Source organism: Aedes albopictus, chromosome 3, assembly GCF_035046485.1.
Source record: "Aedes albopictus strain Foshan chromosome 3, AalbF5, whole genome shotgun sequence".
In the NCBI taxonomy this organism is placed as follows: Eukaryota; Metazoa; Arthropoda; class Insecta; order Diptera; family Culicidae; genus Aedes; species Aedes albopictus.
Genome location: NC_085138.1, coordinates 447,486,780 through 447,513,105, shown reverse-complemented (window position 1 = coordinate 447,513,105; position 26,326 = coordinate 447,486,780). Strand labels below are relative to the sequence as shown.

The following is a 26,326-nucleotide window of genomic DNA, read 5'->3' as shown; positions in this document are numbered from 1 at the left end:
AAAGAACTAATTGAGCAGCGGCAGTGGGGTTTTGTGCTAGGTAAAACTCGGGTAAAACTGATCTTGTTTCTTACGACCCTCTGCTCGTGGGTGATGGACATTCGACCCACCGGTTGTCTATTTAAAAATGTTATAATTATTAATAAATCCATGCAAGTAAGTACTTTATTTAGTGAATAATGCACTGCGGTTGTGATAATATTGCAAACATAGCAAATCTATTAAGTTTTTAGCGCAATTAACGAGTTTTTTATTACCACAAGAAACATTCGACTTTCGTTGTAGAGAATGTGATTTACGGCTATTTGATAAGGACGTAAGTAACAAAACGAGATGCTATGAAAATTTAGCACATACGTCATTAAAAGTTTTGCTTATATGTTTTCGCTAGGAGTTAAATTGTATACATTGTTTCAAGTGAATAATAAAGTAACTCAAGATGATTATGTTGCTAGCAAAAGCTCAATTTTTGTAATTTTGTTACTTAGGACCTAATCAAATCGAACTCCAGAATTGTTCGGCATTCAAAGTAGATGTCTACCTGCGGAGGACTTGGTGAACCTTCTTTTCGATAAGTTCTGATGGCTATCGAAAGAGAGTTGTTCGGATTTCAAAGTTGATCCATTGTGTTTCACCAAACACCTTCGGAGGATTTGGAGAACCTTCTTCTCGACGAGTTCTGACATGTTCTGATAACTAGATGGAATTACTACAAAGCAAATATATCAGACATATTTGCTTTCCAATGCGCTATGGTAGTTACAGTCCCTAACGATACTTTAAATAGGTTATTCGCTTGGGTTGATTCGGATGTTTTGCAGTTTCCGGCGAAACCGCCCGCTGACTAAATTCACGTCGCCCCTCCCCCCAACACTTTTTATTTATTAAATTGTTTAAACATAATTGTGACGGGCTTGGCGGTCTAGTGGCTACCGCTTCTGATTCGTATGCAGAAGGTCATGGGTTCAATCCCTGGCCCGTCCTTTTCATCCTACTTTGTATCTTTCTATCCACTTTCTCTCGCTCTCTCTTCTCTACATATACAACTCATGTTTATTCATATGTTCATAGCCATCGCTAGAACCAGAAACGAATTGAAAAAAGTCGTTTCCCTTCCTTCCAAGTTCCACTCACAGCACAGTGTATATATAACGCCTATAAGTTATGCAACCAAAGCGTGCTGTGCCGCTTGACCTTATTCACCTTATTCACCACACAATCTATCACGAACACTATAAATAACCCTATCCATGGATCGCATCACCGACCCAACGGTGACTCCCAGATCTCCCATCCTTTTCGTCTAACAAATACCCCAGTCCGTGCGGGTTGTGAGGACGCAGAGTGCTCTCGGTCTCTAGTAGCAACAACCAGTACACTCTAACATTCCTTTCCCTTCCCAGCTGACTATAAGGACTTGGCCGGCGCCGTTATTGATCAAATATGCATGAGCTGCTAAAATTGCACTTTGAGAATAAGTGGAATGTCCCAGCCCCTTATTCAGTTGGATCTCAGTGCAACTGGTACCAGTTCAGATCAATCACGGAGGAGCAACCATTGACATGTATAGTCAGAATTGATCGTTTTTTTTTTGATCATTAAATTGTTTAAACATAATTGACATACATGTAACGATTTCAATGTAGGTATAAGGCAATCCATGACGACATATCGCGGTGGGGGTGACAGCTGAAATTGTAAACACAGTGTACGTGCAGCTTACCAAATTTTCGTCGAGTGTTCTCAGTGCTTAACAAATTCCTTTGTGTTCAACTGTCACCCCGATCGACCAATGTCAAAAATACATGGTAAACAAAGAAAATCAGCTGATCGCATCTGTCTCATGGATTGCCTTATGACGGATGTTTAGCAGCTGGTTTAGTCCCCGGTACTATCTGCGATGGTTGGCAGGAACAGCTGAAATGGATTTAAAAACGGTTTGTTCCTTGACTAGAAAAATAGTTCTGTAACTACCAGATTAACATTATTACTCATAAAATTTTAAATCTAGTCTAACATGTAAAAATGACGGAACAACAATTGCACGCCCCAGCTTCTGCTGTCCCTCCTAGTAGTATTTCAATTTATTTATACAAACTTATCATGTAAATGGAGGGGAATCTGCTTTACTTGTTTCTGGCCAGAGCTATGACATTTGCCTCGACAGCTAGTTAAAAATAATTTAACCCTTTGGGGACGGATGGTTCATATGTGCCCAGCCGGGAAAATCGACCATCACAAACGTGTTCTAGACTAGCGAGGTGAAAATGCTGTCTCCAAAGGGTTAAAGGATCTTGAACGAACTTGATTAGAGGGATAGAAGGTTCGATTTCGGATCTTTGATTTGGATTGGACATTCAGGTGCAACAGTAAATGAGTTCCTGAAGAAGTTGACTAGGATAAAATCTATTCAGAGGTTGCCAAATTAAAGACGAAAACAACAAATAAATTAATGTGATAGAAGCAATTCACCTGTGTCTAACCGGTCGATTCTTCTTGACCGAGGATGTTTTCAGCATACATCGATCTTATATAAAAACGGCATGCTTTCAATAAATTAGCGTAGTGTTAGCGCGAAGAGAATCCAGCATAGAGCAATTGACATCATATATTACTCACCTATGATGGTGCTTCTTTGATGATTTCCGGCCGTCCACGTAATCATACTTGTTGCGGAGTGATCCTCCTCGCTCCAGATCGGACCAATCCTTGCCAATCTTCATGCGACCCAAAATCGACAAATGACAACGGCAGTTTGACCTCACGCCAACAAACCATCGTAGCAGCACTGCCACTACCGTCCTCGTCGGACGCTTCCGAGTAGTTCACCGAATCAAATTCATCCTCGGTTCGTTCAAATTCAATTCGGTTCGTACGCGTCATCCTCTTTGTCCTCGGCTGAGAGTCCTCGGTATCGTCGTTGGGTTTACCTCCGCCGTTCGATTCCGGAACCCAGAACGTCTAGCCACACCATGTCGAAGTTCGTCGCACGGTTAGAAGAACAAGCTCTTGATGTTGTACGGAATATCCACCTTGTCGCCTCGGATGGACGTGTAGCAAAGGCCGTTGGAATGGGCCACCAACGAACCGAACCGGCCAAACGTTTGCTCACAATGTTCGGCCGGATATATCCTTGAGCCTCGGGTTATTCTTGTTGTGAGAGGCCAACGTATCCTGCTTAAATAAAACTTCCTTCTGACGTTCATCGGCTTCACGCGACTTGAATTGTTTCTGCACTTTCTTGATCAACCGAAAGGCGGTGTTTTAAATTAGTGGATGGGACAGCGATCTCACCGGGTCCCTTGGTGTTCGTAGAACGGTAATTTCTGAAAAGTAATGATCAGATGAGACGGAGTCAAATGGCAATGAAATTACAGAGAAACTTACACCTGTGTTAGCTCGTTACGGAGTTTGCTCTCCAGAACCGTTGAACGTTTGCCACTGCGACCCAACATCTCCTTCGTCGTTCCTGGAGGAAAATGCCGTGTCTCCAAAGAACAGAGCGTAGAACTTAGATTCCTTCTCCGGTGCTTTCTTGTTCTCCAGCCCGGATAGTTCCTTGGGCTCCTCCTTGGCGTAGCTCATGCCGACGTTGCAAACATCCGACAGTTTCTTGCCCGGCGCCATGACCTTTAGCAGCTCTTCCTCCAGATTCAGCAAAAAGGTGTAGTGCTTCTGAATGCGCTGAATTTTAAACTTTAGTTTCCACTCGACTGAATATTTTTTTTTTTTTTTTCTTTGTGGGGTCTGTTGTCAGACACGGCTAAGACCGATAACGGTCCATCTCGCCCCCGGTGTTGTCTTAGTTGTTGTAGTTCTGTTGATGTTGTGTGGTGTGGTTCATGGGTTATAGTTTTAATCTGGTTTCCTTAATAAATCCAACGATTTCTTTAAGATCCATCTCGTTATTTTCTTTCAGCATTGTTTCGAGTGGTTTACAGTACTCCAACACTGGGAACTCCGATCTTTCCATGTTGAATCTGGGACAATAATAAAGTAGGTGCTGTATGTCTTCTTTCTCCTCGCAGTAGTCGCACCTATCATTAGGTTCCCAACCCCACTGATGTTTGCGTTCCTTGGTGGTTGTGTGCCCTGTCCTGATCCGTCCTATTATAATTCTTTCTTCTGTGTTGAGATTTAAATCATGGCACCAGATTTTTTCCCCGGGGGTTTCCATGAAGCCGAAGTGCCATCTGCCCTTTTCTTCGGAAGTCTTTTTATATAGTTCAATCCAGTCTTCCCAGATTTCGGACTTGGCTAGGAGGATTGTGTCGGACAGCGTCAACGTGTTGAATGCCGTTTGGGATCCATCGGTGGCTCGTACTGCTGCCTCATCCGCCCTTTCATTACCCGGTATTCCTTGGTGGCTGGGAATCCACTGCAATTTGATCCCACCATCCTTGATGTTTTTAACAATTTCCCACGCCAGGAAGTTATCGTGCACCTTGGTTCTATTCCTGATGATTTGGCAGGCTCCCTTTGAGTCGGTAAAGATGACTGCCTTTTGGTATCGCCTTTCCTTTATTATGTCAATGGCCGAGAGGATTGCTAGCAGCTCAGCGTTGGTGATCGTGTAGTTGGGGTTTATTTTCTTGGAGATTAGTTCTTGTGAAGTATGATTGTAGACCGCAATAGCCGTTCCGTTCGAAGTCCTAGATGCATCCGTGTACAGATGATGGTGGTCCTGGTATTGTTTGTTCTTCATCTCCAAGAATTTCGCCTGCCAGATTTGGTGACTAAGGTTTTCCTTTTTGTCTTGGACGTCCAAGATGTTTTCCCTGACGTTCCTTTCCAGTGTGTAGTCCGAGTATTGCCTCCTGTTCAAGTATGCCATCCTGCTGTCCTTTGGGTGCATCTGGCAGACGACGTGGTTATACTTCACTGAAATTTCTGTCCAGTACGTACCGTTTCCCTCACTTTTGTTGATCGCCGCTTCGGTGAATTTTTGCAGCTGGTTCGCGTGGAACGTACTTTTGAGGATTTCCTTGAGGGTTAGCTGCTCTCGTCTGACATCAAGTGGCATTTGTCCTGTTTCTGCTTGTATGACGTGGATCGGTGTAGATTTGAGGTAACGCATAGCGCTGCGAAGGTATGCATTATGGACTGTTTGCAGCTTCTTTAAGTGTGTTTGAGCTGCAGTTCCATAAATTTGGGCTCCGTACTCCAGGCGACTCCGGATGATGGCGTTACCGACTTTGATCAATGTGTTCGGGTTGGCGTTGCTGGTGCGCTTTCCGAGCATTTTGATTATTTTTAGTTTCCCTCCAGCCTTGTCGCGGATCTCTTCGATGTGTTTCCTGTGCGTGAGCGACCTGTCCATCGTGTATCCCAGGTATCGATGGGTATTGTTCAGGGCTACCGTTTCCTGACCTATCTTGATTCTGATTCCCCCGATGTCCTTCCTCGTGAATGCCACTGCTGCGCATTTGGATGTGTTGACTTTTAATTCGAGTTTCTGTAGACCAACCTGGAGCAGGTTGAGGAAGTTGTTAGCGTTGTCTGCTGCTTCTTCTGGACTGTTTCCGGTAGCAAGCGCCGCGAAGTCGTCGGCAAATTGAACCAGTTCGCATCCTTCTTGTTCAATCTTGTGTAGGCCACACGTATAAAAGTTGAAGAGGATTGGTGATAAGGGGCACCCCTGGGGAAGGCCTTCGCTGACCACTTTGAAGGCATCCCCTTCGTTCGTTTTGAGGACTAGGCGTCTGTCGCTTAGGTATGTATGTATCCACGAGATTAGCTTATTGGGGATGTTTAGCGACTGGAGAATGTTGAGGAGGGATTGGAGGTTAACGCAGTCAAATGCCTGGGACAAGTCCAGAAAAACGATTATGGAATGTTTCCCTGCTCGCTGATTGTCCTTTACTGCATTGACGACATAATTCACGCAGCTTTGTGCTGAACAGTTCTTCCGAAAACCGAAAGACCGAGTGGGGTGCAACTTGCCTATCTCCGCTATCTCTTTTAATCTGCTATTTACCACAGAGTTTATTAGTTTGATGTTGACATTCATGAGAGCGATTGGACGACTGGATGCAGGATCTAGCGGGTTGCCTTTGTTTTTCGGGATTGGTTTGATTAGGGTATACCTCCACCTATCCGGAATGACTTCTGAGACGAAAACGTCGTTGAGCATCTCGCATACCTTCAGCTGCATGTCCATCCTGAGATTTTTTAGGATGTCATAGGACATGCCGTCCTCTCCTGGAGCTGAGTGTTTTTTCCTTTTGGACAGGGCGTCCAGGATTTCCTCTGTCTGTAGCGCCATTTCGTATCCGTTCCAATCGGTGGGTGTATCAGATGCGGGTCCTCGAACTTCCTTCAGTTTGCCATCATAGTAGTATGCAAGGAACCTCTCTGCGTCTTCCAAGGTAGTTTCCGGTTTCCTGGTTACTGGTTGGGTAAGTGCGGTATCCAGTCCCTTAACAATGTTCCAGAGCTGCCTAGGGGGTGTCGTCTCGTCCACCGCTTCGGTCATGTCCTGGCAATAAGCTCGTTTCGCTCTTCGTATCAACCTCTTGAGAATGGCTCGTGCTTTTTGAAGTTTTATGAGATTCGTCTGCGTCTTACTTCGATTATAGTTCCGGAGTACTTCCCGCTTGAACTTATATGCCTCGTTGATGTCATCGGTCCACCACCGCTTTAGATAGTTCCCTTTTTTGTTTTGGACTACGAAACTGGCTTTTTCGATGCTGTCTTCGAATATTGCTTGCATTTCCTCTGGGTCGTATATATACTGGGGCTTGAGCTGGTTGATCAATGCAGCTGCTTTAGATTTGTTGACCCGTTTGATTTTTCCGGGCACCACCGGAATATCGCTACCGATTTCGATTACTATCGAGAGGTGATTGCTGCCGAATTCTTGAGGCACTACTTCCCACGAGACCTTGGATGCGACCCCAGCTGTTGCCATGGAGAGGTCGATCGCCGAACTGGATCTGTCACAGGTGGACAGGCAGGTAGTTGAGCCGTCATTTAGCAACACGAATTTTGAAGATTCCAAGATGCTGTTGAGAAGGATTCCTTTGGGACAGGCCGTCGCCTGTGGGTCCCAGCTTCGATGATGGGAGTTGAAATCCCCACCGATGAGGATTTCTCCTTGCATAAGTTCCAGCATCTCAAACAGCTTGGTCAGCTTATTTCTGATGGTTTCGAAGGTGTGTCCGGGTGGAACATAGATTGAGATCACGCTGAGTGGATAGAAGCCTTTTGTTAGTTTAACCCCTACTGCTTCAATCGGTAGGATGTCTTCGAACTCCAGTGTCTCATAGTCTAGTGTCTCGTGCACTAAGACGCCGACCCCTCCGTATCCCTGATTCCGCCTAAACGATTCGAGTCTATAGTGCGCAAGCCTGAATGGCTCTCCCTTTTTAAGCCAAATTTCCTGCAGCACCGCGACGTGTACTGAATTTTCTGTGAGGAAATGGCTGAGCTCTTCCCGGGTCTCGACAGGCCGAATGCTCTGAACGTTGTGCTGTAATATTTTTAGCGTTTTACACTCCACTGTGACTACCTGTGTTGGATCTGGGGATATCTTTCTCGGGTGTTGGTTGTCCTTCGATGATGGCCTGTATGTCCTGTCCGATCTCCACCAGCAACTGATCTCTTTCTAGTTCGGACTTCGCGTGTTGCGCCTTCCGAGCTATCTTTTGCTGTAGAACCTGGAGGTCCTCAATCCAACGCCTAGACCTTTTCTCCGCGAGGAATTCCTTCCTTAGCCACGAAATAAACCGTTCAAACTCGGTGGCTTTGAGTGGATTGTCCCGGCAGTTTGGGCATGTTGTTCGCCGTTCGATGTGTTGTGGCGGGACTTCCATTGCGTTTTCGGAGTGTTCCGTTCTTTCGCGGCTACTCCCACGAGGATTAGAGACCGCCTGTCCTTTCTGGGGGCCTCGCCCACCCGTTGGCCCTTTGCGATGCGAGTATTCTTGGAGTGTTGGAAATCCGACTCCTTCCTCTTCTTCCAGCTCCTCGAGGAGGTTGAAGCGGTTCTGCAGCTTTGGGTATTGGGTCTCGGCCTGAGCGTAGCTGATTTGCTTCTCCCTCATTTTTTCTCGGATCTTCACGTGTCGCTTCCTTTCTGGGCATCCTGGGTCGTTTGCGCTGTGTTGGCTTCGGCAATTTGGACATTTTGCATCTGTATTGCACTCTCTGGTGGGATGATTCCCGCCGCAGGTACCGCATCTTGCCCTCGCAGTGCAAAACTTCGCTCCATGACCAAACCTCCAGCAGTTTTGGCATTGGCGAATCGGGAAGATGTAGAGCTCCGGTCTGAAGTTGCATCCGTAGATCTTGAGCCATTTTGGCACTTGGGTTCCTTCTACCGTGACCTTGATGTTCGTCGTATCCTGGAGGCCACCATTTCTGTCTCGGCGCTTGATACGCTGGACCTGGATTACTTGGTACTCCGCTTCCGAGTTGTCCAGCATCTCCTCTTCTGCAAAGCTTTCCGGTACCCCCCGAACAAAAGCGATGGTGTGGTTCCTATTTTTAGGTTCGTACGGCCTCAGGTTTATCTCTGCCAAGTTTAGACGCCTTAGTCCTGCTTCAGATTTGGTGTCTACCTTGAAGCGGAATTTGCCCAGCTTGGTTATCTCTGTGCAATCTAGGTAGCCTCGCTCTCTCAGGAATTTTCCCACGAGAGTTGGGTGGTTAGGGTGATTCTTCTCCGTGTCAATCATCTCTAAAACCACCGTTGCTGTTTGGTTGGGTTCCGTGTTGGGACCTCCATTCCCGGTTGAATTTTGTGAAGCGACGCTGGCCGCTGTGCTGCCCGATTTCCCCGATTGCTGCCTGGTGGTGACCCTTCCGGCCGCTGTCTTCCTGCTTTGAGCTATGCGTTGGGGTCCAGTCGAGGCCATCGTCCTTACGGTGCGGGAGGCTGCTAGCTGTTTCAAAACCCCCTCCTATCGGCTTTTGCTGTATTCGCTATTTCTTATGTTCTACGTACTTACAGTAGTTCGAGATATGTGGTGCTGATGTCTTGTCGTCATTCAATTGCCAGGTTGCTTGGGATCCCCTAGTCCAGGGTCGACGTCGACTTCCTTCTGGTACGTGCTCTTGGCGCTGAGATCACTCCTAAGACCGAAGCCGCCAGCCCGTATCGTATTTCCGCTTTCCTTTTTTGATCTCCGTGTATTTGCTCCTATAACTTTGCGCCTATTATTTTCTTCCGTGCACTTCCTTTCTTCTTATTCCCTTTTTCCACTTTTCCAAGCGGCCGTGGGCCCTGCCTTCCCTCCTTCTTTTTCTCACAGTTTTCTTCTCTTTTGCAAACTATTATTTCCCTCTACACTTCCTTTTTCTTCCTTGTTTTTTCTTCGTGGTTTTTCTTTTCACTTTTTCCAAGTGGCCATAAGGCCCTGCCCTTCTTCTCCTTTTCACACTGTTTTTCTTGTTTCCGTTTTCGTCTTCTTCGTCACTTCACTTCCTTCTCTTCACTTTTTTATCCGGCCGTAAGGTCTCTGCCTTCCTTCTTCTTCTTCCCCGCTTCTTTTGTCACTTTTTCGGCTTATCTTCCTGTTTTCCTCTATGCACTGTTTTCCGTGGCCGCAAGGCCCTGTCCTTCTTCTCCTTTTCTCACTGTTTTTCTTGTTTCCGTTTTCGTCTTCTTCGTCACTTCACTTCCTTCTCTTCACTTTTTTATCCGGCCGTAAGGTCTCTGCCTTCCTTCTTCTTCTTCTCCGCTTCTTTTGTCACCTTTTTCAGCGTGGCCGAACCGCGTGCTTCACCGTTCACCGAAGATTTTGTTCCTACACCGTCAATCCACGCCTTTTCGAACAGATATTCACTACTTCTGCCGTCCCGGCACCCTTCTGCAACTTTATTCGCCCTTTACTGCCGAAAATACCGCGAATTTCTTCAGAAATATTCCAATTTTCCACTACGCCGAATTAGACCCGACCGACTAGTACAACCGCCATCTTGTTTCGGACTGAATATTTACATAAATAAATAAGATAATGATGAATTTGTCCATGATAGATCACACGCCACCGAACTGCAAGATGTGAAACGGGTGAAACGCGCGGGATATGTTTACTAAAATCACTATGTCGCGTGTAAGTTTTGAAAAGTACCTATACGAAAATAACCAACAATTATTAATATTTTTATGTTTTCTATTTTCGCACATTTAACGACATATGATGTGTTGATTATTGTTGCACTTGTCAAATAAAATATATTTATCACGATGTTGTACTATTCAATCATACAATCAATGTGAAATATATTTGTTTTATTGAAACCATTAGAGATGAAAGTTGAAAATATGATTTAATGATTTGACCCTTTTTGAAATGCTATGGTAGACTTCAAAAGGATAAAAGCTTTTTTTCACAAAATATCCTCTGAAAAGTTCCACAACCACGACGCAACCCTTGAAATTTTTCATATCGAGGGATAAGTCTCTGTAAGTTGCAGAAGCCAAAGAAAGCTACACTAAGCTAAAACAACCAGATAAAACCAATGGAAAGAATCATGACTTAGCCAGTGTCGCCCCCCCTGGATTACGGTAAAATTTTACCGTAATCTCAACAGCTGAACGTACGGTAAAAAGTTCGGTGATTTTTCAAACCACCGAACGTACTGCGAATCTCAGGAAAATGCATCTGTCAAAATTACCGGAACGTTCGGTACTTTTTACAAATTTACCGTAAAAATCGCAGAACGTTCGGTATGTTTGTTTACAAATGAATTCTCAATATCGCTGAACGTACGGTAAATTTTACAAATTTACGGCGATTTTATGCGAGCACAAAAACACAATATTTTCATAAAAAACGTCGATGATGGGATTGAATACATGGCCTTCTGATCAGGAACCACATTTGCTGCCACTGGACAAGAGAGTCTTGCTTGGAGATGATGCGCAAATTGTAATTGAACTGATGCTCGAAGCTGCCGGCGTGGCTGTCAAACGCATTTTACAGTAGTACGGTAAAATAGTCCCATCACCGATCTGTTCGGTAAAATATTCACAGGGATCCTGTAAATTTCTCTGATTTCACAGGTTCTTCGGTGATTTCTTAGATTTCACCGATTTTCTCCTGCAATTTCATCGATTTCGCAGTAATACTGTAGTTTGCTTGTTTACAGACCAGTTTCGGTGATTTTTTTCACCGAATACTGTAATTTATTCTAAGTGTGTAGAACATTTTGCTAAATGTTATATTTTTTTTCTACATTTGAGAATAGCTATAGAAAGTTATGCAAAAAACTGATAATGATTTTATTGAAAAATAAAAAATATATCGTACAAGCAAGTTGTCCGTTTTATAAATTGAACAGTCCTTAGTCCGATTTCTGCCGTTGCTGTGGTCCAGTGGGGGGTATTCGGCCGAATTATCCTTGACCATAATGTAGAGAATGAGATAAGCAGCAATGATAATACATTGTAGCATTACAATTGCTGCTTATTTTATTTATTTTGTCCACCGGAATTAACCGCTGCATGATTCTTCAGGCTACATTTGCAAAGCCTTATCTTTAAATCGTCATACTATTGTTCGTGCAGTTGAAAATCGGAATTTTTGACACGCGAAAATCGATTTTTCTCCTAAACCGTGTGTCGGACGTACGTCGGGCACAGTGCGCTGGATAGAGGGCCAGGTCCGCTGTCCAGCGCACTACGTCCGACGTTAGGTTTCACGTATGGGTTTTGAGATAATTCGATTGTCGGGTGTGGGGAAACTTCGGGTTTCAACCGCGACGACAATACCAAGCCTGATACGCATTTCTCATGCTCACAAAACTGCTCGTACCGTAGCAAATTCCTCTACCCGTTCCTGCCAGTAGTTTTTGCCTCAAAAAAAAAACTCTTCGCTCTTCATCGCCGCGTGCTTAGGTCACCGGGAAACCGTTCAGGCTCCAATTTAAACTAGCGTCAAACGTCGGATGCAGCTTCGACGGTTTCGGTGGCCGGAGGGTTCGGATGTGGCTGAAGGTTGTTCTCCTCTTGAAACTCCGGTACCGTGAGCAAAAAACAATAATTGCGTGACGAAGGATATGGCGTTCTTTATCATTAATCAACAGCGCAGGTCATCTAGTAACGGAACGGAGTAAAATAAAGCAGTGAAATTTACGCAAACATTAGCTTCAGGTTATGGTCACTCAATACGTACCATCCGCCCGACGAGTAGAAGGCGTAGATAGAAGCGAAATCTTTAGCCCTTTCGAAGGGCACCTGTTGTCACTATTCCGATATTCGATGCACAGGAACTCCCAATTGCGAATTCAGCGCAAAAACTAGGTCGGTCGGCCGAAATTATCGTAGAAACGTCTAAGGTAGAAACTAGCTTTACCCGAAACTCCTGCCAAAACTTTTACTCCACATTCCGAATCAAAACAAATAACACAAATAACAAATAACGAGAATCTAGAAAGTGTTGCCAGTAATTTGAAAAAAAATTGACGTCTATCACATGATTTGTCAAAAACGTCATCGATCTACTCAAGCACCCAAAAACACCCAAAAACACCCGACCAACACCTTACGACACAATCAAGGGTGTCAGAGTTTCCAAACCCTTGGTTTTTTTGCATTTTTAATCATGGAGCACCAACATTTTAAAAGCTCGTAACCGTTGTTGTAAACAAGAGTAAGCACACTCTTGTTTACAGAAAAAACGGTTACGTGCTTTTGAAATGTTGGTGCTGAAATCACAAAATCAATAAAAAAGAAGAAGAAACTCCGTAAAAACGAGCTTGACAGGGCTCGACGTTCTAGCTTGACATCAGACTTACGTCAGTCTGATTCGTCGAACTCCAGCTCGCATGTTCGAAGCCCGACAGCTTGACGCAAACGGTGGTGTCAAACGATTCTTGACATCAGACTGACCGTCAGTCTTACATCAGTCTGATGTCAAGCTCTGTAAGACTGACTGTAAGACTGATGTCAGACTTACGTCAAGCTTACGAAATGCACTGGGTACTGGCACAATAGAGTTAAGAAACTATAGAGGACGAATGTCGCTGCTGTTCCCTTTGTTCTCGTTCGGAAACATGTCGGGTATCTATCTGTCAAACTGCATACTTTTTTGCTTTGACACTTATAGCCCGGCCTATCTCCGCCAGCAAGAGATGTTTCGGCAGCGACGCCAGCGACATTCGTCCTCTATAGTTTATTAACTCTATTACTGGCACACTAACCAAAAAAAAAACGCACACACACACATTTCACTCCAAAACTACATATTGTGCGTTTAGCACTAAATTGATTTCCGAAAAAACTTCATTGACTTCCGCTGCCTTTCCTATGCGTTAAACATTACGTCGGAAGTAGTGCGCTGTATAGAAAACCAGATTTACTGTACAGCGCACTACTTCCGACGTTACGTTTAACGCATAGTAAAGGCAGCGGAAGTCAATGAAGTTTTTTCGGAAATCAATTTAGTGCTAAACGCACAATAACTATCGGCGGCTGAGAATTCACAGCAGACACATATTTAGCACGCATGTCGCCAAATGGAACTTGCACCAAAAAATTCACGCCAAAAGTAACAAATACCAGCGGTCGTGAAAGGCACAGCACAAATTCCAACATTTCACCTCGTCGACACTGTTATAACCGTATAAAGAAGTTAAAAGACGTTCTTTCGTGACGCACAAGTGAACCGTGTAAGTTGGTAGTCATCATAAAACTAACCCATCTTTATTCATGTATATAATTCACTCAGTGCTCTTAATGCTATGTTCTGAGAACCCTCTCAGTGGGTTTCATCATTATACCGATGTTGTCTTGCTATAACAGTTTCGTAAAATAGGCTATTGAGAATTTACTTCAAAATTATCGAAAATGTAAACTGTGCCCAATACCAAAATCCATGAAATCAGTGCTTCAGAAGGCTTGCATCCGGATTGAATTATTGACGGTTTGGAATGCTTCCAAAAGTTATTTCGGGAGGTCTTCCAGAAGTATCATAAGAGAAGTAAGAATTCTCTAAAAGTTTCTCCGAAAATTATTCCAAATATTGCTATGGAAATTCGTTCAGAAGTTCCACCGAGAGTTCTTCTTCCAGAAGTTCCTTTTAGAATTCATTCAGAAGATCCTCGGGAAATTGTTCAAAAAATTTATCTATTCTATTCTATTCTATTCTAGCGCTTGCACAGCCAGTATTGAAAAGCATCCTGGAAATACCAAAATTTCTTCCGGTATTTTCTTGTCAACATTAATATTTGCAGCATATCTGCGATATGACACAAATATTAAAATGGCCAGGCCCACTGGGAAATTGTTCAAAAAATTTATCTGGACATTTTTTGAATGGGTTATCAAACAAGTTTCTCGGGTATTCTGTAGCAGTTCATCCAATCGTTCTTCCGGGATTTTTTAATACACTGGGACATCTTTCATAAGTTCATTCAGGAATTTTCCTCGATGGTCCTCCGGGAGTTCACATAGGAATTTCTCCGAAAGGTCTTCCTCGGCTTCCTCAAGAATTCTTTCAGGAAATTTTTCAGGAGTTCGAGACAAACTCTCCCAGCAATATCACTAGGAATGTTTGCTGAAGTTGCTCCAGAAATGTTTGCAGGAGTATCTTGAGGTATTCCCGAATATTCCCAAATACCCAGGAATCTTGCAGGAATCGGAAATACCTCCAGGAGGTTCTCGATAAATCCTCCACGAGTTCTTCGGGAATCCCTCCGGGAATTCCTCCAGGAGTTGCTCGGGAGTTTCTCGGAAATTCCCACAGCAGTTCCTCCAAGAGTTTCTCGGGAATTCTTGTAGGAGTTCCTCGGGAAATCCTCCAGGAACTCCTCGGTTATTGCTCCGGAAGTTCCTCGGATATTTCTCCAGAAGTTCCTCCAGTAGTTTCTCAGAAATTCCATCAGGAGGTCAGGTGTGGATTTGGGTGGTTTGGGCAGCAACAACTATAAGATGCAGATAGCGGATGGCACACCTGAAATGCATTTAAAAATGTTTTATAAGCCTATAAAAATTACTTACTTTTGAATAATTATTTAACGACGAATTTTCACTATGATCATTCCAACGCCAGAAAACGAAACGACTGGACCGATGTAAACTCGTAAACAAACGTCAAAATTATTTGTGGAGAGATGAGGAGAATAGGCAGCGGAAAAATTTCCCGAGTTGATTCCCGTGCCAAATCCCGCGCGCATATCCCGTGGCAAATTTTCCGAATTGTAAACAAGCCTTTACCCTTGGCCCGCCCGGATAAAAACTATCCATAGGGTGTATGGTGAAAACCATTTCTGCACCATACAGTGTACCAGCTACAATAAAGTGTATTGTGATGAAATGGTTCGCTATACTATACATTTACATTGGATTTTTATGTAGCAATATATTATACTGTTTTTGTTACGTTTGAAGCATTCACTTTTCCGAAACATTATTTTTCCGTGATTTTTTTATTATTTCTGGTGTTCGATTTGAATAGGTCGTATGTTTGCTGTGATTCATATGCAGATTCGACCTATTCAAATCGAACACCAGATTTATTTAGTTTAACATTTTTTCCGTGCTTTGTTTTGTTGATGTTTGTGACTTTTTTGATGCAAAGGAAAGCTTTCATAGGAAAGAGAAAAAAGTAAATAAGTTGAAACATCAATTGAAAATCAATAACATGTTTAAATCAATGGTAAACCAAATGTCCTATCCTAAAAACTGCAGGTCCAAGCAGGGGTTCAAGAGATATGGCGGGCTAGGTGTGTAGAGTGCGATGAGAGAAATACTAATGTAGGCCAATCCGGAATGATGCAGGTCAGATTACCGTAAATCAGTGGATGAGTTCAACACTATTATTTCTGTATTTGCATTTAGGGGAATTTTCTCCTCTTCTCTCATGTGAACTTGCCTTCGACCACAATCGAATCAAATGCGATTGACAAACTTTATCTTTGACGTAGAGCCATCTTTAACACATGGATTGGACTGAACACTGAAATGACTTTTAATATAGGTTCGTCTGCGAGTTCGCTTTTTAACCTAACTTATACTTGAATCGAACTTGACAGTTTTCTCATGAGTTGTTATGTATTTCCGTGTATTTCAAACTTTAGTCAAACTGGAGCCTCAATATTGCAATAACGGTTAAGCACGCTGTAATGATACTTATGTACCTCGTCACCCACTTCATGCAACTACATTAGTGGTCTAATAATACTTAGCGCGCTCGGCATAGTTCCATCATGCCGCTCAAAGTGTTGCCACAAATAATGCTTAGTTTGCGAAACCCGGTTATCTGGCTGGTGGGGCATGGGAGCCTAAGCTTCAACTGTTAATGCAATCAGAGACTACTCAGACCTCGACTCAGACTTGGACGTGGGCGATCCAATATATGAAGGGTTATACAAAACGCTCTGGAGAATTCCCAAAGCGTATCTCATAATGCTAGTAAGCCTGAGATGCCATTAACAGGAGGAAAATGACAAGATAATATAACATTATATGGTTTATGTAATGTAAACCAACACAACATAACAAAAGAGAACCATTCCAAAACCATTTAATTAAATGTATAACCAGTACTGAAACTACAATTAAAAACAATATATTTACGGTACATTTTATTGTTTGAAACCATATGTGTACCATACAATGTACGGTTTATTAAAATCCATGTATCAGTATTTATAACAATTCATTTACAATATAATGTATGGTTTTGCAAAAAAATATATATGGAAAAAAATATTTTTTTATATTGTTACGATACTTAACCACCCGTATAGTATATTGTAAAAATCTTATTTACAATTTACTGTATGGTGTTTACATTACATTTTATTGTTTTTGTATTTTTATTTTTACAGTAGTGTCTATTGTAAAAATATGGTTTTAAATAGTACTGTTACAATACAACGTTCGGTTTTTCTACTGTATTTTTTTATCGGGCGGGCAGGCTCCAGTTTGGCTATTGCACTGGAGCCTGCCAGTTTGCAGCACAGAAAAATATCATAAGAAAGACATCGATGTCTGCTCATCCCGGTTCCGGACCGGTTTAAGGGGGGGTGGGCCGCTTAATGGAAACTGCCCAATGTCATCCCAAATGCCCAAAAGCACCCTAAAATAGAAAAAGATATTCATGATAAATCAGATCACACGAGTTTTCAACACCATTTTGTCTTGTTTATATGTACTTGCGTAAACAATATGTTGGTTACTCCTAGCAACAAAAACGGAGTACTAGAAATTCAAATTGCAGTAAGGCGCAAGGTTTTACTGGTTGAAGGTATTATATATTTGATCGCTAGTACTTCGTGAGCCTTGAAATTTGTAAGTAATGTATGAGAGTATGAGGTCTTGCTTTTGTCTTTGGTTAAATGCAATCTACCTAGCGTGAGTTTAATCGATTTACTCAAATTTTGGCTTATTGGGCCGAACTATGGAATTGCATCAAAAGAACTCAATTTTGGGTAGTTTGGCGGTTCCGTGTATGCTTCAAAAATCATCAAAATTATCAAAAGAGTATGACAAATTGGATTCTTTAGGGGTACCGTCTACCCTCGTTGGTTTGACCGCATCTAATCTGAACACTTTTTAATTTGACCCCCGCTGATCTGCACATCGATCAAACTAAAAATGGTTCAAACGTCATTCTGCTCATGGAACGGGGTGAAACGGAACGCAGAATCAAAACAAAACAGCAAAAAGGGTTACCATCAGTGTGTTTTTCGATTCCAACATGGTTACTAGAAGTTCAAATTAGAAAATGAACCCCGTTGATTTGCATGAGGTGTCGTTCAAACCAACGGGGGTAGACGGTATCCGGATTATTTTATAATCGGATTCTCCACCCAAAAATTAGACGAAATCCAAAATTTCATATTTTTTGGAGTGCGGGGACTATTTTTAAAATGCATTTAAAGTTTGTATGGAAAAAAAATTTGTTCGGGTCGAACTGTTATTTCATCGATTGAACTGTCATTCTATCCACGAAAATTAAAACTGTTTTGTTAATTTAACCATCAAAACAAAGGTATTGGAGTCCAATAAAATCACGTTATACTCAGAAAAATGAGCTCTTTCGATTAGACTATAGAAAGCAGCAATATTTTATTCACTAAACAACCCAATAATTATTATAGATAATCATGTTATGTTACACCCGGTGTAGGCCACATTGTGTGTGATTCTAAAATTTTCTTAGCGTGGGTAGGCCCCTGAGTGAGTCCGTTGTTGACATCGAATTAAGGCTCGGCACTTTTTGAAAGAGAAAATTCTCTCAGCCTGCGCTCGAGCCGGGAGCCGTTCGGGAAATTTTCGGTTGTTGGCCTATTAAACGAGAAGGCCAATCAATGAAAACACAATTTTACCGTTTCTGGCCAAGTTACTGGCTCATTCGGAGCACTGGCTTATGAATGGTTGAAAAAAAACAGTGATAGGCCGTTTTGACGACGGGTTTTATTCTGATAAGAACACACAGCCAATTAAACTTAAGAATAAATTTTAAAGACATTTCTTTTAATTTGATGCTGTCCGAGCAAAAGTTTGAGTAACTGAGCTGTTGAAGTTGCCAGAAATAAATAATACAACAACACAGTTACCCAAACTTTCATTGAAACCATTAAAAAACGTTCCACCTCTGGCATTTTTCTTTTCCTTGCATTTTAGTAGTAAATTGGACTATTGATTTGAACAGCAAAATATTCCTCGAAATATTCAAAATTCTTGTATTGAAAATTTGGCGACTTGTTTAAGGCTGTGGATATTGTCATTACGGTTGAAACCTGAAGTTTTCTCACACGCGACAATATTATCGTCGCACCACCAAATCGAAGTCGTCGCTAGAAGCACATGCGAAGTTGCAGCTGCGAAGTAAATTTGAATCTATTTTTTCTGTTGCGCATCATTAAGCTAATTAAGAGCAACAATATGCACTAATCCAAATTGAGTTGCGACATTTCTAAGTAGGTTAAAAATCAATTTTCGCACGTTCGGTCACTTTGTATTTCGACCAAAAGCATAATAGAGTTTTCTCCAAATCCATACGTCAAACCTAACGTCGCACGCTATGTCCAAAGGGAAGTATTATGAAAATCGAATGTACCTCAAATGCTATTCCCTAGAATCGTTGCTTTGAACCTCTAGTTTCAGAATCTGTGCGGTTTAAAAAAAATCATCTTGGGTTTTTTCGAGGGTAAATTCAACCTAAGACCCCCCCCCCCTCATTCAACTCAATTTTGAGTAAACCGACATTTACCCAAAATTGGCTTATTGGGGTCAAGAACCCCTTTTGGGTAGATGCATCTCTGTTTGTTTTTGACAACATCGGTGAGCCAGAGAGGGAAAACAACCTAATTTTGGGTAACGAGTTTATTCGATATACTCAATTTTGAGTAAAATCGACCCAAATTTTAGGTAGTTTGGATTTTCCGTGTAGGTGCTACACCGCTTCGTGCTACACTTTTCACTGCAAAAACGAACGTTTTCGGTGCAGTTGCATTGGTGTGCGTGAATAAAAACCAAAATATTTACAACTTTGCAAACGTTGATTGGTGGACACGGTGTACACTCGCTACACTCTCGAATTTTTGAGTGCTGCACTATCTTGAGCGGTGCAGAAAAAGTGCTACACCGGTGCAGCACGAAAATCAAAAACGAACACTTTCGGTGCAAAAGTGCTACACCGGTGTAGCACCACCCTCGGCACCACCACAAAAACGAAAACGACATTAATGTTTACGTTCTGAAGATAGACCCTTTTCAAATATAACGCGAGAAATGTAACGGTGTGTGTAACGGTGCATCGGCGCACGTTCACGACACACAACCTGACTGCAGCGAAGATGAAGTAAAAGAAAACTCAAAATAAACAAAAGTACCGTAACAAAACGGCAGTAATGGCGCGGCCGGAAGACCGCAACACAAGTTTTTCGCGGTCGTCATTTTCGTCCGGTTCGTCGAAACGGTGGACCCGCTTGGTCCGGGATGTGTACGATCCGATTCGGGTGGGTTCCATCGACGGTACCGACGAGTTCCCGCACGATCGAGCGCTTGTGCGGGCGATGAACTCCAGCTACAAACCGAACGGAAAAGTCGTTGGCGATCCGATGTGTACGGTTTTTGTGGGTCGGTTGGCGCGGTCCGTCGGGGAAGAACGGCTTCGGGAGGTGTTCGGGCGATTTGGGGTGATTGTGCGATGTCGATTGGTGCGAGATGTGGTCACGGAGCTGTCGAGGGGCTATGGGTTTGTGGAATTTACCGAGAGGAAAAGTGCGCTGAAAGCGATCGATGAGATGCACGGGAAGAATGTGGACGGGAAGGAGATTCTGGTGGATGAAGAATGGGAACGGAGGCTGGAGGGCTGGAAACCGAGGCGACTGGGTGGCGGATTCGGCGGAAGGCAGAAAAGTCAACAGCTGCGGTTTGGATGCAAGGAACGACCCTGGAAGAAACCGGTAAGTGATTTGAGTTACTCGAGTCAGAGCGAATTCCATCGGATAACGAAGCGGAAGAGGGATTTGTTGGATTCTACGATAGATAAAAAGTACCAAAAACGCGACTGAGCTCTAGCTTAACTAAGATTTATTGGAGTAAACAAAATAAGATAAAATAGAAGCTAATAATGAACGAGTACAACAGAAGCTGATTTGATTACTGCAGCACGGCGGCATTGGCCGATATGCTGGGGTTGTTGATGACCTCTCCCAGGCTGTCCAGCACCTCCTTTCGGTAATCGTCAAAGTCTCCGTCCACCTCGTTGATCGTCTGGTCCTCAATGACGTACAGGGCACATTCGGTTTCTCGGATCAGCCGCTCGTCGTGAGACACAATGATGACTCCTCCCTTGTACTCGTTGATTGCTTCCGCCAGGGCGTCAATCGACTCGATGTCCAGATTGTTCGTAGGTTCGTCCAGAATCAGCACATCCGGAGCGTTCAAACACAGTTCCGCCAGGGCGACTCGAGCCTTCTGCCCTCCAGACAGATCCTTCATCTTGATGGTGTGGGCGTGACTGGCCAGACCGAACGTCCCTAGAGCTTTGCGGGATTTCTCATAGGGAAGGTTGAACAATCGCTGAAGATACTCCGCCGGGCTTTCCTCCGCCGTCAAGTGCTCACCCGAGTGCTGATCGAAACGACCAATCCGGAGACGGTGGTTGTGTTTGACTTCACCTGTGCACGGTTCCAGATCGCCAACCAGCAGCTTCAGGAAGGTGGATTTTCCCACTCCATTCGGACCGACGATGGCCACGCGACTGCTCATGTCGATACCGAAGTCCACCTGGATGAACAGCGGCTTCTGATTGGGGAAGTTGAAGTTGACGTCTGAAAAAGAAAAACCCAAATGTAGCGACTCAATGATTAAACATTAAAGAAAAATACTCACTGTGAAGTCCCAGAATCGGCGGCTGCAGCGGTGGCGGATCCGGGAAGTTGAACTTCACGATGTAGTCCTTGGGCTTCGACAGCAGCTCCACCGGTCCGTCGTCTTCTTCGACCTTCTGCGTCTTGCCCTTGCCCTTCTCCTGCTTTCGGGTTAGATTCTCCTTCTGTTTCTTTTCCGCTGCCTTCTTCGACTGTCCGTGGGCCTTCAGCTCCTTGATTCGTTTCTCTTGCTTCTCGTACTCTTTGATCATCTCGCGACGCTTCTGCACGTGCATCTTCTTGAACATCGAGTAGTTGCCCTTGTAGTAGTAGAGTTTCTTGTTGTCCAGATGGATCACTTCGTTGCACACGTTGTCCAAGAAGCTCTGGTCGTGGGAAACGATCAGCAGGGTCTTCTTCCAGGTCTGCAGGTAATTGTCCAACCAGATGACGGCGTTCAGATCGAGATGGTTCGTAGGTTCATCGAGCATCAGCAGGGTAGGTTCAATAAAGAGAGCTCGAGCCAGGGAGACACGCATTCGCCAACCTCCGGAAAAGTCCTTGGTGGCTCGGTTCTGCATGGCACGTGAGAAACCCAAACCGGCCAAGATTCTCCGAGCTCGAGGTTCCGCCGAATCCGCTCCGATCGCCTTCAGTTCATTGTACACTTCCTGGAGGTGATCCTGCAGTTCGATCTTTCCCGCTTCCACTTTGTCTTCGAGTTCCTTGCACTCCTTGAGCAAAGCCGTCCGCTTGACATCCGCCTTGAGAACCGTATCGACGGCGGACATTTCATCGGCAACCACTTCCTGCTCGCAAAGAAGCACATCTATGCTCGGCGGAATGGCAAACACCCGATTAGCAATGTGACGAAGCAGCGTGGTCTTACCATGGCCATTGGGACCCACCAAACCATAACGGCGACCCTGCGCAATCAGCAGATTGGCATTCACGAAGAGGTCATTTCCCTTGGCGGAGATTGTGAAGTTCTCAATCTTGATGTCCACGGCATGTTCCATGTGTTTGCTCTGGTTTCCACTTTTCTGCGCCTGAGACATCGTGAAGTTACTATCCAAATCGGAATGCCCTTGACCTCCCTTACGGGTCATCGCTTCCATCTGCTTCTGGAACTCTTCCTGCTGCTTTAGTTTCTTCTTCTCCTTGTGCGTCAGTTTCTTCTCTTTGCTAATGGCCATCTCCTCGACTTTGTCCGCAAGTTCCTCTGCCACATCTTCCTTCTTGACCTCTTCTTCCGGTACTGGTTCTGGTTCCGGCTCAGGCTCAGGTTCTACCACCGGTTCCGGAACTTTCTGCTTCTTCTCTTCCTTCGCTTCTTTCTTCACCTCAGGCACTGGTTCTGGCTTAGGCTTCACCGGTTCCGGCTCTGGTTCGGGCTCACTCTCCTCTTCCGATTCCACCTTCTTCCCCTTTCCTCCCTTCTTAGCACCCTTGGAATTCTTCACAGGAACTGGCACCGGCTCTTCCTCGCTCTCTTCCTCACTATCCTCCTCCTCCTCCTCTTCACTCGACACCTTCTTCACCACCTTCGCTGCCTTGCCCTTCTTCTTGCTCGCCTTGCTATTCATCATCGCATCTTCCTCATCCGAGTCCGCCGCTCCCAGCTTGATCTCCTTCTCATCCCGATCTGACCAATCGTCATCTTTCTTACCGCCCTTCTTTCCTTTAGCCGCTTGCTTTTTCTTCTGAGCCGGTTTCGCCACCTTCACCTCCTCTTCCTCCTCCTCCGACTCACCCGCCTTGCCCAGCTTCAGTTCCTTGCCGCTATCATCCTCATCGCTCCAGTCGTCGTTCTTCCCCTTTCCCTTCTTACCCTTAGCCCCCTTTTTAGCAGGCGCCGGAACCGCAGCGGCCGACTTCTTCCCCTTGGGGGCGGGCGCCGCCTCCTCGTCGGAATCCACGTTGACAGCTTTCGCTTTTCCTTTGCCCTTTCCGGACGGCTTTGGCTGTTCGACTGCCTTCGGCTGCTCGGGCTCGTCATCGTCCCAGTCCTGATTCTTTTTGCCTCCTTTCTTCTTCGGTGGCATCGTGACAAATTTAGATCGAAATCAACACAAATAACACTTGGATTTTTGGCAAGATTCCGAAGATTTTCTTGGCCAAAAGACACAATGTGGTGCAATAATTACACGCACCACCAAGACGAGCAGCAGGTGAGAGAGAAACGTGAAGAATGCCAGAAAATTTGCGAAACTGAAAGGGAGGCGAGGGAACGATGACAGCGAGAACTGTCACTGCTGTCAGTTAATTTGTTTTTGTTCGTTGGGGATAGGAATTTAATGTACTAAAAAATCGACACCAACATATCAAATGAACGTATGGCGACGATTCCGGGGCTGTTGCAGAAATCACAAATCATAAAAATTCATCAGAAGTCAGAAGATCTTTATTTTTTTTAACAAATTGATGATTTTGTGCAGTGCACATTATCTAGCCAGCCCATCTACACTAAATGAAACCCCCTCGCCATGAATTGAATGAATTTTGCCTATTCCGAGCCCCATGCCACAGATAACAGACGTTCATACTACGAAATGTTGTAAACCTTTGCAACCATCATTTTAATAATGAAACCTAACTAGCAGCCATTTACAGATAACGATAATGACAAACGCAAATAATCCTTATTTGATAGCAATTACTGCAGTAATAGGACAGATCGGTGAAGTACTAGATTTGTAGTAATGAGCTGAATTTTAGTATGGTGAGAAGGTCAATTCTCCGTTTCTGCAGTGAAATGGCGCAAAAAGCGTGGGTATTATGATTCCTTGCCTAATTTAATGCTGTTTGAGCAAAACTTTGGGCAACAGTGTTGTTGTTTTCTCCATTTCTTGCAATATAAACAACATAGTTATTCAAAGTTTTGCTCAATCAGCATCAAATTAGGCAAGAAAACATAATACCCACGCTTTTTGCACCATTTCATTACAGAAATAGAGAACTGACCTTCTCACCATACTAAAATTCAGCTCATTACTACAAATCTAGTACTACACCGAACGTGCCCCATTGGTTGTATAGATGGAAGAAGTGAGTATTATGTTTTCAGTTCAAACCCGGATTAGCGACATTTTTTCTTTTACTTCCGGCACATTTGCCTTATGTTAAACACAATGTCGGTGGTGGGGCGTTGTATTCTACACCTGGTACTCTATACAGCACCCCACTTCCGACATTGTGTTTAACGCAAGGCAAAAGGAGCGGAAGCGAGAGCGGAAGTAAAAGAAAAATGTCGCCAATTAAGTTTTGAACTGACAACATAATACGTTCTCGCGCTCAGTATCATACGGGCGTATCTACAAAGATCGATTTCTCTTCATCGATTTTCTCTTTGGTTAATAACTTGGCCGGCAAATCATTTTTGTTTTTTTTTTTGTTGTTTTAGATGCTAGTCCTAGTCGTCCTTCATCGAAATGCATCGATAGATCATCCGACTATTGGACGTATTTCCCGGAATAATCCGAAGAGTAAATCGATGAAGAGAAATCGATCATTGTAGATACGCCTGTATGATACTAAACGCGAGATTTGGTTTTTACAATTTTTACTCAGGTTTTTGAGTTAAGTTTTGTTTTAGTTAAGGTTTTTGAGTTAAGTTTTGTTTTCTACTATAAGTTTCCTTGACCCGATTCAAAGTGTATACACTAAACGGTTATCGTTAATAATAAAGCTAAATTACAAATTACAAAAATTTAGGATAAACATCTGTTATCTGTGCCCATGCATATTTTGCAGACAAAATTCAAAACAATCTGAATGACGGCCATCCCAAAAGAGAATGATTTTCATTACTTTTCTGATCTGTTATGATGTGGGTTTGATTCTAGACTGACGCAATCCTCCAACAGTCGAGAGTTGTCCTGACCTCGTCCTTGCGACTGCTGAGGAATATGAAAGGATGGTTATTTAGACATCTAAGAAAGATATAGAAAGTTCTACGACCTCTCAGGCTTAAGTGTCAAGGTAATATGGGTGTTGTTCTAGGTGTTGTTAGTGGAAGGGTACGCCAATGGATGCGGTTGGGCAATGTTCAGGCACACCATTATTAGACTGCTTCGAACTAGTTATCTGCCCAATAAGTCCTAGTTTCCTCGCCATCTTAAAGATTAGAAAGATTAGATAATATTAACATTGGCGTCGAATAAGCTACATGTTAGTGATACGCTCGCTACAGTTATATATTTTTACAATATTATTTGTATCATACAATAAATTTACCTGAATCCTGCTGAAATAAAACGTTGATTAGCAGCCAAATTGAAACAAAAATATTACAAAAACATAAAAAAAGTGCATCAAACTTTGATCTTCGAGTATTTGCAAACTACTACCTGATTAGGCAGGAAAATTTCAAGATCAAAATTTGATTTGGTAGGTCTTACGCCGCAAGGCACCATTCTAAGGTGATCTACCCACGTTACGATAGTAAATTTAAAAATAGTAAAAATTAAAAAATTCGAATTGAATAAAGACTGAACTTCAATAAAATTACTCGAATTTTGTACCATTTCAACAATTTATTCTTACTATGTTCTTATCGATTAGGATTCGGCGAGGTTGGGTTTATATTCGGCATGGTGAACGGAACGAGGATATCGACGTAAAATATCCTATAAATAAATAAATAAATGAATAACAATTCATCCATCGAATACTTCCCCCCCCGTAACGTGGGTAGATCACCTTAGAATGGTGCGTTGCGGTGTAAGATCTACCAAATCAAATTTTGATCTTGATATCTTAATAATTATTCCAAGATCAAAGTTTGATGCACTTTTTGTGTTTTGTAGTTTATTTTGTTTCAATGTACTGCTAATTAACATTTTATTTCAGCAGGATTCAGGTAAATTTATCGCATGATATAAAAAATATTGTAAAAATATGTAACTGTGGCGAGCGTATCACTAATATGTAGCTTATTTGACGTACGATGTTAATATTATTTTATATTTCAGATCACGGTTGCAAAAATTCCGAAGCTTCCAACGAACGTGAGTTTTTGTTTTTGTCTTTTCACCACACCGCTTCTGAC

At 43.3% G+C, this 26,326-nt stretch overlaps 3 protein-coding genes and 1 long non-coding RNA gene across 4 annotated transcripts; 1 reads left to right on the top strand and 3 right to left on the bottom strand.

Annotated features, from left to right (window-relative positions):
• Positions 1-7,490: 7,490 nt before the first annotated feature.
• On the bottom strand, positions 7,491-10,031 carry LOC134289930 (uncharacterized). Its single transcript, XM_062856762.1, has 2 exons — positions 9,697-10,031; positions 7,491-9,634 (listed from the first exon to the last, which is right to left on the bottom strand). The coding sequence occupies exon 2, from the start codon at positions 8,856-8,858 to the stop codon at positions 7,491-7,493; it is 1,368 nt and encodes a 455-aa protein (XP_062712746.1). The 5' UTR covers positions 8,859-9,634; positions 9,697-10,031.
• A 1,330-nt stretch (positions 10,032-11,361) lies between these two features.
• Positions 11,362-12,492, bottom strand: LOC134292142 (uncharacterized). The gene is made up of 2 exons (XR_009999490.1): positions 12,123-12,492; positions 11,362-12,043 (listed from the first exon to the last, which is right to left on the bottom strand). It is a non-coding gene; the product is annotated as an uncharacterized LOC134292142 (long non-coding RNA).
• Positions 12,493-19,796: 7,304 nt separating this feature from the next.
• LOC134289929 (U11/U12 small nuclear ribonucleoprotein 35 kDa protein-like) lies at positions 19,797-20,539 on the top strand. The gene has a single exon (XM_062856761.1). It carries the CDS (start codon positions 19,810-19,812, stop codon positions 20,473-20,475), a length of 666 nt encoding a protein of 221 aa, XP_062712745.1. The 5' UTR covers positions 19,797-19,809; the 3' UTR covers positions 20,476-20,539.
• Positions 20,478-23,479, bottom strand: LOC109425828 (ATP-binding cassette sub-family F member 1). Its single transcript, XM_019701175.3, has 2 exons — positions 21,299-23,479; positions 20,478-21,237 (listed from the first exon to the last, which is right to left on the bottom strand). The coding sequence occupies exons 1-2, from the start codon at positions 23,319-23,321 to the stop codon at positions 20,564-20,566; spliced, it is 2,697 nt and encodes an 898-aa protein (XP_019556720.3). The 5' UTR covers positions 23,322-23,479; the 3' UTR covers positions 20,478-20,563.
• Positions 23,480-26,326: the final 2,847 nt, after the last annotated feature.